This window comes from Rhipicephalus sanguineus, chromosome 11 (genome assembly GCF_013339695.2).
Source record: "Rhipicephalus sanguineus isolate Rsan-2018 chromosome 11, BIME_Rsan_1.4, whole genome shotgun sequence".
NCBI lineage: Eukaryota > Metazoa > Arthropoda > Arachnida > Ixodida > Ixodidae > Rhipicephalus > Rhipicephalus sanguineus.
In genome coordinates, this window is record NC_051186.1 from 35,024,355 (window position 1) to 35,040,877 (window position 16,523).

General features: G+C 47.3%; 1 protein-coding gene across 2 annotated transcripts; it reads right to left on the bottom strand.

Moving 5' to 3' along the window:
• Positions 1-385: 385 nt before the first annotated feature.
• LOC119373794 (uncharacterized) lies at positions 386-13,464 on the bottom strand. 2 transcript variants are annotated; one of them, XR_005179980.1, is made up of 5 exons: positions 12,804-13,464; positions 8,221-8,325; positions 5,368-5,456; positions 2,945-3,008; positions 386-543 (listed from the first exon to the last, which is right to left on the bottom strand). XR_005179980.1 is itself a non-coding variant. In XM_037643851.1 (5 exons), the coding sequence occupies exons 1-5, from the start codon at positions 12,987-12,989 to the stop codon at positions 522-524; spliced, it is 456 nt and encodes a 151-aa protein (XP_037499779.1). In that variant the 5' UTR covers positions 12,990-13,464; the 3' UTR covers positions 386-521. The 2 variants fall into 2 exon arrangements, 1 of the variants encoding a protein (XP_037499779.1); XM_037643851.1 differs by having other exon boundaries at positions 2,945-2,998.
• Positions 13,465-16,523: the final 3,059 nt, after the last annotated feature.

Sequence of the window (16,523 nt, forward strand, 5' to 3'; positions counted from 1 at the left end):
ATGAAGGACGTCATCTGATGGCGTCATGACACAACATCGTCGATTGGTCAAAGGTGAGCCGATCCCGGACGTGCGTAGTGCATCATTAAGTGAAGTGTAATTAATATCTGGGAATTTACGAGCCAAAACTACGATATGATTATGAGGGTAGTGGAGGGCTCCGCAAATTTCAACCATCTGGGGTTCTTTAACGTGCACTGACGTCGCACAGTACACGGGCCTCTGACCTTTCGCCTCCATCGAAATGCGACCGCCGCGGCCGGGACCGAACCCGCGACTTTCGCATAAGCGGCCGAGCACCAGGTGAAGTGTAGAAAGCTTTTGGATGGGAGGGAGGGGGGTGAAGGAGGGTGGTGGTGGAGGAACAAAACAATCGACAGCGAAGGTTATTGTAATTTAATGATTGTCTTGCGAGACTTTTGCCTGCGCTCTCTTCACTTCAGTGTTACATCCGTCCCCTCTTCTCACTGCAGCGAGAAATCTTGCGCGGCGTTCACGAAGATCCATGGTGGTAACAATGGCTAATATACCCACTGTGTGAAGCTGTAAAAAAACAAACAAACAATAAAGTCACTTTTTGAGCACCACTGTTATACGGACCCTGAAACGGTTTCGACAATTTTATATAAACGCATTGATCCAGTAAAGCAAGTCGTAACAATCATTTGCAAAATGATTTAAGCTCTCTTCCTTAACTGTGTAATTTATTAGAAGATTTTAAACATGCGAATCGTTACAGGTCGCAGCGGCTCAGCCGAGCGAGCTTTCAACTTCCCGCGCCCATTCTACGTATTGTTTCATGATACGTAACCCCGGCGACCGATCTGATTGGATATGTCCTGTCTACGTCACTTCATCTCCGGTGGACAGCGAGCGTCGGCTGCCTGCGTAACAACGTACTCCGTTTTGACGTAGCTGCGCGACACTGCTTATCTCGAGGTTTCTTTTCTCGGACACTAGCTGCGTTGTGTGCCGCAAAATATAGCGATTGGTGACTTGTAAAGCTGCGACATCGTGGAAGCCTTGTAAGGCAACTGGCGAGCCGAGTCGCTTCAGCTCGTCGGTGCAGTGAGCGTCGAGCTCTCGCTGCCCGATCAACGACAGGATCCACGCGTTGGAGGCAGACCCGTAGCCAGGGGGGGGGGGGGGGGGGCTCGGCTTTATTTTTTATGATACATGGTGTTTTACCGAAAATATATAATGAAAATAGGCGTTTTTCACAAGTAGTCAAGGCTTTCAGCAAGTGCCCCCCCCCCCCCCCCCCCCCGAAAAAAATTCCTGGATACGGGCCAGGTTGGCGGCGGTAACTTCAACCCTGAAGACACAACCACATTACCAGAGTTAATGCTTATCGGTTGTTGTTCTCAAATGCTTTGTTTGTCCACATACTTCATAGCATTTGCAGATTGTCGACGCGCAGGAAAATAAAAACGGCTGGTAGTGTGGCAGCATCATGCAATCCACAATCAAACTTTGCACCGGGATATCTCGGAGCACATGCATGATAGAATTCCTCCAAGTGGAACTGTTGAGAAGCGTGACTGCCACCAACCTTTCAATACAAACACGCCCGCTTGATGCAGTCACTAAAAAGTTCATTATTCAATCTTAGTTCAATGGGCTGGTGTCAGCGATAATTATTCTCTCATTTTGTGTCCCCCTGGATACATAACTTATCTGCAAAGTCGTTTACACGTCCCTCCCAGTGCTGAATTTTAAGAAAACCATATAGCTTAACATTGAACACCCGGTATAAAAGAGACCCGTCCTAATCCAACTTAGGCTTTTTTTATTCACATAGAAATCACATATTAAACTCACGTATATCATGCTGTACTAACTTATAAACTCAAAGTAATGCTGGAGTCGTGCTATCCCAGCCTGCCCGAACCTATACAGAGTTTACGTTAGATTAAGAGCTGAGAATTCGTCCACTGAAAGGAATATATATGTACATTTGCACTCAACGTGAAAGCTAACGGAAGTGCGCAGCAGTGACTCGCCTGCCCTTCGGCAACGGTGGCGTTCACAGGCAAGCGCGCTGGCGTTCGAACGTGCAGCATGCTCAGCGTCCATGGCGGGAAAGGAAACCTTCATTTGAGATGCCGAGGCAGCCTCTCTCCTCCTCTTTTTCCTCTCCCCCTTTCTCTCCTCTCACCCTCATACCATTCCTCACCCCCACATTTCTCCTCCTCATCACCACTTCTTTTTTCCGCCCCGCTGTCATACTAAACTATGCACAGCTATGCTATGCATTACCTTCCTCCATCCTCCTCATTCTTACGTCACTCCCCCTTACCGTCACCTCCCTGTCCCACCCTTTGCTATACTCTACTACACATGGCTATGCATGGCTACGATATGCTTCGCCATCTCCCTCACATCACTTCCCTTTCCCGCCCCTTGCTATACTATACTATACATGGATATGCTATAAGAATAAAAGGACTCTCCAGCCACGTTTTGTCGTTATTTTTTATTTTAAAAAACTGACCATACGTTTCGAGACCCGTTCGGTCTCTTCTTCAGGGGGTGACTGCCCGGCCGGGCCGGCTCCGAAGCTAGCGCTTTTCAGTGTATACCTCTCCCTCTCCACCTCTACCATTCTATACACGCTTTTGTCTGCGTGACACCACTCATGGCTGTGCTATGCTTTACCCTCTCTCCTCCTCTAACTCTTTCTCACCCTCACTTCCGTTTCCCTCCCCCTTGCTATACTACATATACTACACATGGCTTTTCTATACATGGCTGCGCTACACATGGCTCTTCCTGCTTGACGCCAAGCGGCGACATGAGATGACAGATGACAGCAGATGACAATCAGATGACGTGAGACGGCAGCCTGAGCCCCTAAACTGCTCCGCACTTAGAACTTGGACGCCCAGATTAGAAGCGTTCACAGAGACCTCCATTTCGCAGACTATAAATGCAGATTACCCACCTTTCATCGTAAGCCTCAATATGATTTGGCAGTTGTACGTTGAACTGGTTTATTCTGGATGACCCTTTCGCAGGACAGGCAGGCACCGACGTAAAAAGAAAAAAAAGGTAAAAATAAGTTAACAGGTTGGAACGCAGACAAATACGCACTCGCGAAAATGTGCAAAACGCTGCTCTGCGGCGCTCCTGTGCATTGTAACAGTAGCATTTATGGCGGTGCATTACTTCGTGTAAATGATACGGTTTAATTGGACAGCGGAGCCTTCCTGGTGTAATGTACCCGGGATAATTTTATTGCGATAGAAATTATATGGACACTCTCGGCGGGTTTTTGCCGTCGCCGTCACCGTCATGTCCCGTATAAAGTCCAAATTGATAATATCCCCCCGCGCATCGTATGTTCTACCACCGAAACAAGCGCGCTAGCGGAGGCGACGACCCCGGCTGAAGCAGAGATCAAACGAGCCGGCCCATCTCAGTCGCTCGGTGGGCGCCTGCGATAACATCACTCCCCTCGCGGGCCCTGCCGTCGAAGCAGAAAGGAAACGCCCCACCTGTCTTGAACGAACATGAAAAGACGCGAGGGGAGTGGGGGAGGGTGTCGCTCGAGCAGCAACTTTGAACTTCGATCATAAGGGCGCGGTGGCGATCGCTGGCGCGCGCGCTATCTCGGCAGCCGTCACCGGGTGGCTCGTATACCCTTCTACGTGCTGCGCTCTCAACGCGAGGAAACTGTGCGGAAAGGGCATCTCTCCCTGGAGCGGCCGTATTCTCTTACACTAGCGTTTTGTAGAGGGACACGAGATATACCTCACTTCGTATAACATCACAATTTGTCGCTATCGCATTCATTGTTTCGCCCTTGTGGTGACACTGTGACTTTTTTTCCAGCGGATAATCACACATATGAACATGAGCCGATATTGACGAAGTTCTGGAAAATGGGTTCGGTGTAAATGACTGCGCTTCATTGTGTTAAACGATACGAGTAACCAAACGCAGCCGCCAGTTTGGTACAGTTGTTACGGTGCTTGGCTGCAAACCGAGAGACGCGGGTTCGATCACAGTTGCATTTCGATGGAGGCAAAATGCAGAGGCCCGTGTACTTAGATTTAGTTGCACGTTAAAGAACTCCAGGTGGTCGCAATTATCCGAAGCCTGCCACTACGGCGTGCCTCACAATCATATCGTGGTTTCGGGAGGGAAAACACCCGATATTATTATTATTATTATTATTATTATTATTATTATTATTATTGCGTAAGCGATCACATTAAAGGGATATACTTCAAGGAGCAGCGCAGAAACTAACAGAACAACAGAAGAAGACGCACGCAGAACTTCTTCTGTTGTGCTGTTGTGTTTTGCCCTGTTCCTTAAAAGGACACTAAAGAGTAAAACGATTTTTCTCATATTAGTAAAGTACTCTTTCACGATACGAAGAATACCACGCTTGCTGCGAGAAGACGCTTAGTAAGCGAGAAAAAGCGCAAAAACAAAATGTGGGTGGCGACGCCACCTTGAAGTTTCCGCACCATTCGTCGTGACGTCACATGATTTGACGGCGCCTACTAGAGACTACGTAGTTCCTAATTGATAAAAATGAAGCGCATTGTCCTCTGAGGGGGCCATGGACTTAACATACAAGTTTAGGGTAATTTTGTTGAGCCGATGGCGCCAAAATACGATAATTACACTTTGAAATCCGTGACGGCAGCGGGGAGATTTCGGCGCGAAATTTAAAAATGAAATTTTGAACTTGATTTGCTCCTCTATTACTGAACCTACGATAGCGATATTAACGACATAAGAGTTCTCAGAGCACAATATATCGATCTAGGCCGATTCACTGTTTCTCTTTAGTGTCCCTTTAAAGTATGTACAGTCGTCAGCAAGCTCGACTCGAAGGCTGGGCAGCAGGGGCGTAGACAGAAATTTTTTTCGGGGGGGGGGGTTCAACCATCCTTTATGTATGTTCGTGCGCGTGTTTGTATGTGTGCCTGTATATATACACATGTGAAAGTGAAAAATTTCGGGGGGGGGGGGGGGTGAACCCCCCCCCCCTGGCTACGCCCCTGCTGGGCAGCGTGTCCTGAAACGGTTTGATGGCCGCCAACGCCGCGTAGCTTTGGGTTCTGTTGCCAAGATGTTAGCAATGCATGACGACGTACTATCCAAGCCAATGGCGTTGGAAATATTGGTTGGAGGATCTCTTACGTTTACCTTTTCTTAGTTTCCGTCAATCCTTGTGGGCTGTTTAACAATCGCCATGCGAGTTTACCAATCCGCCCAATTTAGCGCAATTATCGACAGAAGCGCGCGAAAGTGAGACTTGAGGCCCGCGATAACACTCTGCCCCACGTCTGTAACGGACTTCAATAAAGTTGCTCTCTCTCTCTCTCTCTGCATAGATTATGGGCTTACCTGCATGGAACCATGTCGTGTTTGGGGAACTTGACTCTCTGATGCGAATCATCAAGAAGCATCACTGTACCGGTGCAGGCAAAAACGGGCTGCGAAATCAGATAGAAGCAGGTCGATCGAGCACACGACGGGGTCACGAATTCGCTGCACAAGCACATTTGACTCGCGAAATCACACATAACTCTATCGCACGGACGGCGCCATTTCCGAACGCTGTAACCATGCATTATGACGCTTTACTACATTTTGCTTGCGGATATGAAAAAAGAAAAAAAAAAGAAATTATGGTAGCTTCGCACTAGTGGTGCTAAGCCTGAAGGAAGAGCGCGGAGCTTGGCGGCTTTCTTTGTTTCTCTTTGCTTTTTTTCTTTCTTCCTTCCTCTCTTTCTCTCTCTTTATTGCCTCTCTTTCTTCCCATTTCCTTCTTTCTCTCTCTATTTTTTCTATCTCTTTTTCACTTTCTTCCATTTCTTTCTCTGCCTCTATTTATCGTTTCTTATTTCTTTATATCTCTCTCTCTCTCTCTTCGTTTGTTTTCCTCTTTCTTTCTGTTTCTGTCTTGCTTTATCTTTTTTTCTATCTCTAATTTCGTGTCTGTTTCTATCTCTTTCCCTCTCTGTGTATTTCTTTCTCCATATTTCAGTATTAAAGACGATAGTCTTTCTTGGGGAACTTAAACGCAGAACTTTTGGTCTGTCTGTCTTTCTGTCTGTCTTTCTGTTTGTCGGCACGTCCCTCGATTCAGCCACTCGGCCAAAGTTGAACCACTTGCCCAAGGGCCAGCCGTCTTGAACTGGTACGGCTGTTCATACTTGTGAACGTTGTCGATCAAAAATTAAATATCATGCATATCTGAGGTGCAACATCACTAGGTAAGTATTAGGTGGCGTGTTCCTTTAATAGAAAATGCATACATACGTAATTTTAAGGACCCTAGTTTCTTAAGCTGCGCTGAAAATGCATAAGAATGGAAGCTTGAGCGAGTTGGTGTGCGTTCATCTTTGTTGAAACAGCGCTCACTAGACGACGACGAAGTAAAAGAAGGCATAGGACAGGCAGCGCCTGTCCTGTGCTTTCTTTTACTTCGTCCTCGTCTAGTGAGCGCTGTTTCAACAAAGCTGAAAATGCGACTGCGCTGAAATTTGCCTTCCTCCGTGCCCTTCGCACGAGCTCATTGTTGTGTTTCGGTTTCGGTTCTGTATTGCACTGTACGAATGCCATGGGTTGGTGTTTAAAAACATTAGTTTTGAGAAGGCCAAGAAGGTGAAAAAAAATATTTAAAAAATGAAAAAGCAGCGTTGTGGGCGGCCTTCAGGCTGCCGGTTGTGGGCGCCGCTCTGGCGTTCCTGTTTTACCCAGGCGACGTGTAAATAAAAGAGTGTGTGGAGAGTGCTCGTTGAGTGCGGACGTTTCTCTGCTTCAGCGCTTCGCGCCAAACCGCGTTTTCGGGCTGGCTGGCGTCCCCGCCGGTCGCGTTGGTCACCGCCGGTCTTCGCCTGCTGCTGCGCCGGGACTACCAGCACGCAACACAGCACTCATGTTTCCCGACGTATTGGCAGATGGCGTCCATATCTCACACAGCGCCTCTTCTATCGTCTTTACACGACATTTGCAGCGAAGCACGCAGATACGCGGCCAATTTTTTTCTCCTCCCTTTCTTTCTCTCTAATTATATCTTTCTCTTCCTTTCTATCTTTTGTTTATCTCTCTCTCTTTCTCTTTCTCTGTATAATCGTTCTCTCGACCATCCGAGTTGCTGTGTCTCACGCCAGACATATTGGCGCAGCGGGAGAGAGCGCGCCGGGCGCACATGTTTTGGGAGCGAAGGAGAAGATGAAGAAGAAGAAGAAAGAGCGCGCCGGCCGAGTTATTGCGTTGCACGCGCTAGAAAGCTAGATGCCATTCATGATGGTGACAGCTACTGTGAAAGCGCAGCGCTATAACGAAAAGCATAACAGCACCACTGTAAAAAAAACCTGTAGATCGGGTACAACTTTAGAAGACAGGAGAGGCCCCGCCCAGATGACCGAAGCGCAGCTGCCAATTGCCTCCGCGACTAAAGAAATAGTCCTTGGCGGTCATGTTAGGCATGTTATCCGTCGGCAGGGTCACCGGCCGTCCGGCTCATGACGTCATCTGAAGTGCGCGCCTATTGGTGGAGCCTCGTGTGCATCCGCCTTTGAGTGGAAAATGTCGCTGCCTTCTCAGGTTGTATCCACACCGTGAAGACCGCCGGACCTCTTCTCAGTGGTCGTCACGTGACCCCCTTCTCTTTCAGAGTCTTTTGTCCTGGGAAGCATGTGCCTTCCCAGGACAATTGAACACCGCCCATTAGAAACACATGGGGCCCCATTGTAAAATATTAAGCACTCTGGGAACCCACGCGGTTTGTAGAGCTACACTGTAATTTTACCAGAATGTTCCTATGGGTCTCTGCTGCACATAACCGGGAGTCGTTCTGGTAACTGGCTTTTTTCGTCAGATATGATTTTTTTTCGCCTATTTCCCATTCAGTTGCGGCAGGTCGCCGCTGTCACCGACGAGAGATGGCGCTGCGTGCACATGTCCAAAGTCCTGGTCCTGATGCGATGCTGCCATAATTTTTTAAAAGAATGTTTTACTGATATAGTTCTCGTTTACCTTGAACTTAATGTTTTTCTTCTATTACAACACATGTTTTCTGATAATATTGCTGTTCGTGCAAACCAACTAACCCTTACTGGTAATCTTGGATAGGAGGTCCTCCTGCAGCTTAGTGCTGTTGGATTTCTGTATGCTTTTGTGTGGTATTCTTACACTAATATCTCATAGAAAAGCAGTAGGTAGAAAGACAAGGTGATCTAAAGCACTTACTCCGTTCTTTCTCTGCGGACACCACTTTGGCGATGGCAAGCGTATACTCGGTTTGCACGTTGTTTCCACGGCTTGAAAGCTGATGGTAACACGCGTGAGTTCCCGCTGAAAAGTGAGACATGCTTCAGAAACAATTCCTGAGAGCGTGACGTCACAATGCTGTCGTGAATTACAAAAGAAATAAAATAACGATGACTGATAGTAGCACGAATTGTCTACGAAAACAATGAAAAGGACATAATTTTCAAAAGCATTTATTATTTTTAAAGCACCGAAAGCAAACAATTAAGGAGCCCTTCCCCTATCAGGGAAATGGGGGCAACCGACTTTTTCTTTTTCTTTCTTTCTTTCTTTCTTTCTTTCTTGCTTTCTTTCTTTCTTTCTTTCTTTCTTTCTTTCTTTCTTCTTTCTTTCTTTCTTTCTTTCTTTCTTTCTTTCTTTCTTTCTTTCTTTCTTTCTTTCTTCCTTTCTTTTCTTTTTTTCTTTCTTTCTTTCTTTCTTTCTTTTCTTTTTTTCTTTCTTTCTTTCTTTTCTTTTTTTCTTTCTTTCTTTCTTTCTTTCTTTTCTTTTTTTCTTTCTTTCACATTGCGCAATGCTCCCTCCTAACGTAAGCGTTCAGCTAGCGGCCGTCCCCGGAACGTTGTTCCCGGCCGAATGGGCTCGGCGTCTTTCATGTTCTTGCCAGCGATCGTCAGCCTCTAGAACGGCCCAACGAAATGACCATCACGCGGTCACGGAGACGTGGCTTAGGAGTCCAATTTTCTCGAAGTCAAAACTTTCCTGAAATGTGCACTTTCTGATATCGGCCTCACGCGTAGTCAAACAGATCGTTTTTAGTCCGCCAACACGAAATATATAAATGAAGTGGCCATAGCAGCTAGGTGTACCGCTTCCCGATTGTTTTTTTTTTTTTTGCATTGTTGGTAGGACGCATTGGGATGTTTCAGTTTATTTCACATTGGGCAAACGTGGGCGCTTTCCGACCCGCGGGGACCCGGGTTCAAACCCCAGCGACTGAACCACAATTTATTTAGTTTTATATATATTTTCTTTGGTGCGTGCCAGCTGTGGTTGAGGAGGCTTTTTTGGAACATCACCAGCTTCATTGGTCACTCAGTAGAAACTTAGCTTGAAGAGAAGAGAGCTGTATGCTCTCTTTGCCTGTGCTTTCTGTCCACTTACAATGGCCGAGCTGATGTATTGAAGCAATAGTACTAAAGGGGCAAGAACAATTCTTAAATCACTTGAAAGTTGTGCACAGGTGGCACATAAATTGGCTTGTTTCAGGACTTAATTGTTATCAGGTAAGTTTGACTTGTTGCCAGGAAAGTGAATGAGCTTGCCAGCGCAAGTCACCGCCAGCGGCGGATTGGGTCTTTGGTACACCATCATGGTGAATGGTGATGAATAGCTCAGTAGCGTAAGAAGAAGCAAGGACAAGAAGGATGTGACGCGTCATCCTTCACCATTTTACTTGTTTTGGCAAAGTTTATACGTGCCATGATTTTCATTATGCTACCTCATGTTTTATAGAAAAACCGTTAAGGGCAAATGAAGTGGTCTAGGCTCAGCGGTTGCCTTATATAGCTAATGTACAATACCCCGTGTAAGCAAACGTTCTGTAAAAGGGAGACGCAGGAAATTTCGTATTGCTTCAGTGAAACTGCCAACGAGCTGCATGACGTTGGAGCTAGATTTGCGTCGATTTCTTGAAGCTGATCGACCGATTGAAGCTGATGGATCGATCAATTCCACAATAGTTTTATTAGGGCCCTCGGAAATTGTGAACCCAATCCGACCTATTGGGATAGCTAGAACTGGGCGTATAAAAATACAGGGATACTTTGCTGACATCCGCATATTTGTTTTTTGGGTTTTTACGGATACATGGAGTATGGCATGAACTGAGCCGCAATGTGGCTCTGTGGTGCCCCGAGCCGCTCGCCATTTTTGAGGTTGTGGCCGATCGAGCCATTGCCTTGGCTGTGGAAGCTTTCGTGCTCTTTTTTGATACGTGTTGATAGTTTAACCGACACTTCCGCTCTGCCGTATTAATGCAGCGATATATGCAGCTCAGCGACAACGCAAAGTCGCTGTCTGACCCCGAGAGCAGCAGGTGCTGTCGGCCGCAAAAGTTTGCGGAATCTGCAGCGTGTGGCGGAGCGGCGGGCGGAAAACAGCATTGCTGCGTCACCTACCGTCACGCGGCGGGGTTTTGAGGATAGCGGCCGCATCCTCCGCGATTCGATCCTGCAACGTAACGCGCCGTTGCCGGAGCTAATCGCGGAGGCCGTGGTCGATATCCTCAACACCACGCCGCGTGACGGTAGGTGATGTAGCAATGTAGTTTCCCGCCGCTCCGCCACGCGCTGTAGATCACGCAAACTTTTGCGGCCGACAGTACATCATAAAAGTCACAAAAGTGGCGATAACCCCTCGCCGCTATGCGACGACCACTTCACGAGCTATGTTGGCTCTTATCCTAGTGTAAAGCGTGCGGACATCACGACTGTCTCGTTCGCGGGACAAGCTTATGGTACATTCGACTGGTCGTTTGAGAGCGCTCTGACTTTGTTTAAAAGTGTTAAATTCAACAGCTTTAAAGCTCTCCAACAAGAATAAACAGGTATGCAAGTCATGTTTCTCCTTCCTGATCATATTTTGACCCGATAATGTTAGTAGCAATAACTAGTTGCTATTTTACGTAATTTTTTCAGCGTCTGCGGAGCGCTCAAAAACGACCAGTCGAATGTACCATTAGTGACACGGGAGCTGTTAAAGAGCTACAAGTCCCCGGAGGCTCATGATTACGTCAACAGCGATCTCGTGGAGCCACCAAAGGTGAAGTTATTCGTCGTCGTCATTGCAAAGGTAGACTACATAATGTTCCGCATGTCAGCGACTTATAGTGGCTTTTTCTAGCTATCCGTAAAGTTATCCATAGGGCAAGTAATCAGTCGCCGATGTGGCGTCCAGCCCATCTCACTATCTTGCCGCTATCACTAGATCGGCAGCCAAGTTACCGATATGGTTTTCGTGTTTATCGTGCCCGAGTTCGTGCTTGTAATATCTAATCGCGTAAGCTAGGCACTGCTTTATCTTACTGCATAGCTGTGCAGGTAAGCCACTCACAGGCGTTCAAAGGAAAGCCGCTGCTGCCGTGACTACTGATTAAGGCTGACGGAGAAGTTCTGAGCGCGTACTGCACGTACGTATATGCCTCGCCTCGGTGAGGCGTGCAGTCGCGTGCTCACACGTTGTAGCAGTGCGACTCTCAAACTCGGCAATGCGTCGCCGATTCGTCCAGGTCTTCGCGACGAATTCGACTCAGCCATACAGTCTGCACCTTGACGACTGCTCCGTTGTCTTCGCACACTATCTTAGTTTGACTTTCGGCACGACGTAGAAACCTACCCGTTGAAAGTTCCCGTGATTGGGTTTGTTTCTTGTGCGATAAGAGAAACCGTAAACCAAGCAGTTGACCATAGCTGATTTGATGCAGCTCGACGCGCGACAATGTACTGCTGCCTGGGCACTTTAACAAGTCCATGCAGCACGTAGTAGTATAGGAAACTTCCAACGCCGCAGTATGTAAATGCAACATACGAGGACACGGAAGGCTAGGGAACAGTATGCAATGGCCATCACACAAACACAGCAAACACAGTGGCAAGCATATGAGGTCGGCTGCTGCATGATATCCCGAAAATGGCACCTGGCTCAGGGCACCGCAGCGCCACATTGCGGCTGAATTTCAGTGCATACTCCGTATAGCCTTCCCTTGTTGGTTTGTTATTATACAGTTATAATCTGAAAGCTTTAGCAGAATAGCGTGCTTAATTAGTGGAACAGCAGTATTGAAATATGCTAGTATTTAAATATGCGCTGTACGTTAAACGACCCGTAGCGTTTACCATGCGCACGCTATTTCTTTAGATTTAGCGTTACCGTGTTTGCGTGGTTTACGTAGTGCACGTAAAACACGGCGCTTTGGGGCACCCGCTTTGATCTGAAGGTGGCGTAGCTGTTGAAGATTTCACTTCGTTCGCAGCAAGTGACTGTTAAACGGCTTCGCTTGCCTTCGCGCAGCCTCGACGACCGAGTATTACGGATAATTCAGCGGAGTTTTTTAGATCGTTTCCCGTTTCGAACGTTCCTAGGCATAACAAGAAGATCGGTTTAAACAAATCTGGAACAAACATTTCCTGTTTTGGTGCGTGGTTCATACTTATTTGCTGTTATTGCTAAAAAGGTTAGTAATATTGCTGCATTCACTTTTTTCAACTCATTCATTCTCCGCTGGGTGACACCGCAGTCACAGCTTGGGCACGTAAACGCTACGCCCCTATACTAAAGCGCGCTGTCTGCAATGAGCGTTTGCGACGCGGTAAGGCTATTAACATAACGCCCGCTTGACCCCCTTAACCCCCGCTTTCACGCTAACGCGAAACTAAAATTGCCTAGTTCTCCTCCTCAAATTCTTCTTTCTCCGTGGACGAGGGTAGCGGAAACCTTGTCAGGGACCGTCTTGCTACCGGTCGGGAGGGCTAGCAGCAACAGTCACTGTAGTATCGTGTACTTACCACAACCATGGTGATCCTGGTCAGGCGCCTTGCGTACATTTTAGAACTTATGAGGGCCAGGTGATCCGCGTAAAGACGGATAAGCCGAGGCGGAAGTTGGTTCAATTGCCATTTTCTTGCATCCGAAAAATCTGAGCACACAGTCACGGCCAGAATCACTGCTACAACGACAGCGAGAAACCTCATATTTGGCGTTGAATGAAACCTGACGCAAAGTGGGGGGCTTCGAAGACGGCCTCTATCGACGTCTACATTGCAGACGTATAAATAAGGTCAGTGACGTCATTGGTTCGTGCCGTAATGTCGTCTCTTCGTAATTTAACGACAAATATTTCACGGCGCCAAGAGGGACGGCTCGCGAAGTTGCATCATCGGACTTAACCACGCGACAAAGACCTCGGGCACTAAACTGTTGTATAGCTGTTCCTTAGTGTATCGACCACTTCGAGTACCAAGAAGTAGCGACTCTCAAACAAGTTTGAGAGTTGCTACTTTTTTCTCTAACAAGTTTGAGAAAAAAGGAGAAAAATAACGTTTGACACCGAAAAGTCTGGGCGCAGTCCTACTACAAAAGATGACAGAGACGACAATTGCTGATGCAAGTGTGTGCGAAACTTTCCATAAGGTGTACAGCTATGGCATCTAAGATGTCCTGTAGCGATTCTTTCAGCTCTAGGAGGATGAGACAATTGTTTATATTCCTCTTTCGTATGAACGTAAGACCCCGCAGACAGACAAAAAAACCTTTTGTTCACAGAACAAATTTCGTATCTTCTTGCTGTTATGCCGCTAGCTGCCATCTAAATTCACTCAAAACTGCCATTCTGCTTTTGTTCCGTTGTTATGAACAGGAGCGAAGACAATACATGCTACCAGGCACAATGCCTTCGTCGTGGTTCGCGCAGTTGTTCTTCTTGATTTATCGTGCTATGGTTGTTATTTTATTCCGCAGTAACTTTCTTCGAGTATGACTGCTTTGCTTCAAAGATAGAGCTGGTTAGTTAAACAGGCCTCATTACATGGCATACGCTATAGGTCGGGCTAGCTGTATTCCTTCACGAACAATCCTTGAATTTTTCTCTTTCCTGCCTTTTGGCTGATGTCGTACTCGCATATTTTAAATGCGAAGCAATTATTTACGAACCTCAGGCACTTTGGCCGTTTCTATCTATCTATCTATCTATCTATCTATCTATCTATCTATCTATCTATCTATCTATCTATCTAGCCGCCTACGTCTGGGCGCTCTCCTGGTCGTCTCCATAACTTTTAATATACCAAGATTGGCATAGCATGGGATCAGTGTATGACGAACACGATTCACTGGTCATGACATGAATAACGCGAAACACCTGTCGCGTACGTCATGAAACCCTTTCACTCAGTCACGTGTGGCACATACCCGCATACCAGGGTTCATGTTATGCGGGTATGTGCTACAGGTAACACAGAGTCTCAACCAACACAGTAACCGCGAACACACACATTGACACGCAAGGAAAGTGGTAATAATAATTGTTGGGGTTTTATGTCCCAAAACTACGATATGATTATGAGAGACGCCGTAGCGAAGGGCTCCGGAAATTTTGACCATCTGGTATTGTTAAACGTGCACCAAGATCGCGCAGTACACGGGCATCTAGCATTTTGCCTCCATCGAAACGCGACCGCCACGGCCAGGATCGAACCCGCGAGATTCGGGCCAGCAGCCGAGCACCGTAACCGCTACACCACCGCGGCGGACGCAAGGAAAGTGAGGAAGCTGAAGACAAAAGAGCCCTGGAAGACGCTCAGCTACCACCCACTCGCCCACGTGTTCCGCAACGTGGACCCCGTGGCTTATGCAAAAACAGGGATCAATGCTTCCTACAATAAATCTGCCGAGAGAACCAGACCTCTCATCATTACCGGTGACTTCAATATTGATTTATCAAGACCCAACAACGCCTGGTCCTTATACTGCGTGAAATACGGCTTGGATGTGGACAGGACATCAAAAGACCTCGCTGCCATGTCCACGACAGGAGGCATCATAGATCATTTCATCGTAAGAGGCGTCCAGGATTTCCACCAGCTGCACTATACCTCGCACTTCACTACACTTAGACCCCTCGTAGCGGCGATCACGAATGGATCCAATTATCAAGTCCGGTCCAGCTGCTGCTGGTGCTCACTGATCATGGTGATGATGACCTTGTTCAAGAACTGTCAAGAACCCCTTCTACACATGCGCATGGGTTCGTGAAACGTGCCTGCGTGCTCTGTCATAACGGACAAGGATAAGCATAACAGGTGTAACGCAACTGTAAAACAACTGCAACTGTGACTGTAACGTACGTGCAGTGCGCCTGGGCGTGCCACTCGGCTGTGTATATATCTAGGGAAACTTTCCTGAATGAAGCCTATATTTGCAAGTAACGCCTGTCCTGTGCATCTGTGTTCCGTTTTTGTCCTGTTCGGATTCGCGCCATCCAGTGTTGAATAATATAAGCAATACATATCAGCTTACCGCGTCTGGTGTTGGTAACAGCCATGTTGCTGTTGGAATCGTTACGCAAGTGTAAACAGGTGTTTGTATAATACATATGCGGTTCTTCAACATATGAGTGTGCGTATACCACTTCCACAATTCTCTAGCATCATTCTGTAACGTTTCGCTCAATGTGAAAAATTACGCCACAATTACCGTCCCGCGCATGCTTCGCACAACATCGATTCCCACGGTACGTGGGATCTCCCGAATTTTTACCTCGGATACACTCAGTCTTCAGTCAGATACAACTTTAGAATTCTACGGCAATTCGGGCATCAGAGGGGAAAGAACCAGTCCCGTAGCCAGGTGGGGAGGGGGAGCTAGTCCCACCCCTTTCCCCCTTCCCCCGAACTTCTGATGGACGAGGTGTTTTACCGAAAATAAATAATGAAAATAGGTGTTTCTCTAAAATATGCAATGCCTTCAGCAAGTGGGCCCCACCGAAAAAAATTCCTGGCTACGGGCCCGGAAAGAACACTAGCCTGCACCAATGGGTGCACACTCTAGACCGACGTCATGTGACGGAGGATCGCTGACTACGCCCACGAAGAACATGGACGCCCGCGCTTCGAAGTGGGACGTTTTGCGTCAGCTGTATGCGTCTACAAGGAGTCAGAGTGAATTACGAAACTTATTGTGGTGTTCTACAATGCCGGAAAATTGTTGGGAGCTTACGATACACCATGTGTGCCGCGTGCGTTTGTTCGGTGCACGGATGAGCGGTTGCAGCGAGCACTGATGGCGATGCGCTACGCCTGAATACATGATTCCTCTGGGAGACTTCACTGAAAACGAATGTCCTGCGTGTTTCCTCCATGGTACATTGTTTTGCTCCACATTGAAGTTACGAAGATGAAGTTTGCCATTAACTGATACGTACGAGAGAGGCGGGTGCGTTCGGGTGCTATCTCGGTGTGTCTTTCGTCGTCATCAGGAGAAGAAAGCTTTCAGCGAGCATTATTAGCGCTGCCCGCGTTGCGTCTGAATACAGGATGGCGCCGAGAGACACCACTGCAAACAGACTTCCGGCGAGTTTCTTCCGTGGTGTTTCGATTTTCTCCATAGTGAAATTGCGGTGAGCAATGTGTGCCATAGTCCGGTATCTTCATAAATAGCAAGTGATTCACTTTAACCTCACCCGCCGCGGTGTCTCAGAAGGTAAGAAATTTCAAGCTCAGAAAACGAGT

Bases quoted from the DNA above. Each gene is read 5' to 3' on its own strand.
- LOC119373794 (XM_037643851.1), bottom strand. From the start codon at position 12,989: ATGAGGTTTCTCGCTGTCGTTGTAGCAGTGATTCTGGCCGTGACTGTG. The intron at 8,326-12,803 runs GTAAGTACACGA...CTCACTTTTCAG, and splicing joins CCAGGATCACCATGGTTGTG to CGGGAACTCACGCGTGTTAC. The intron at 544-2,944 runs GTGGGTAATCTG...GTTTTTTTACAG, and splicing joins ATTGAGGCTTACGATGAAAG to CTTCACACAGTGGGTATATT.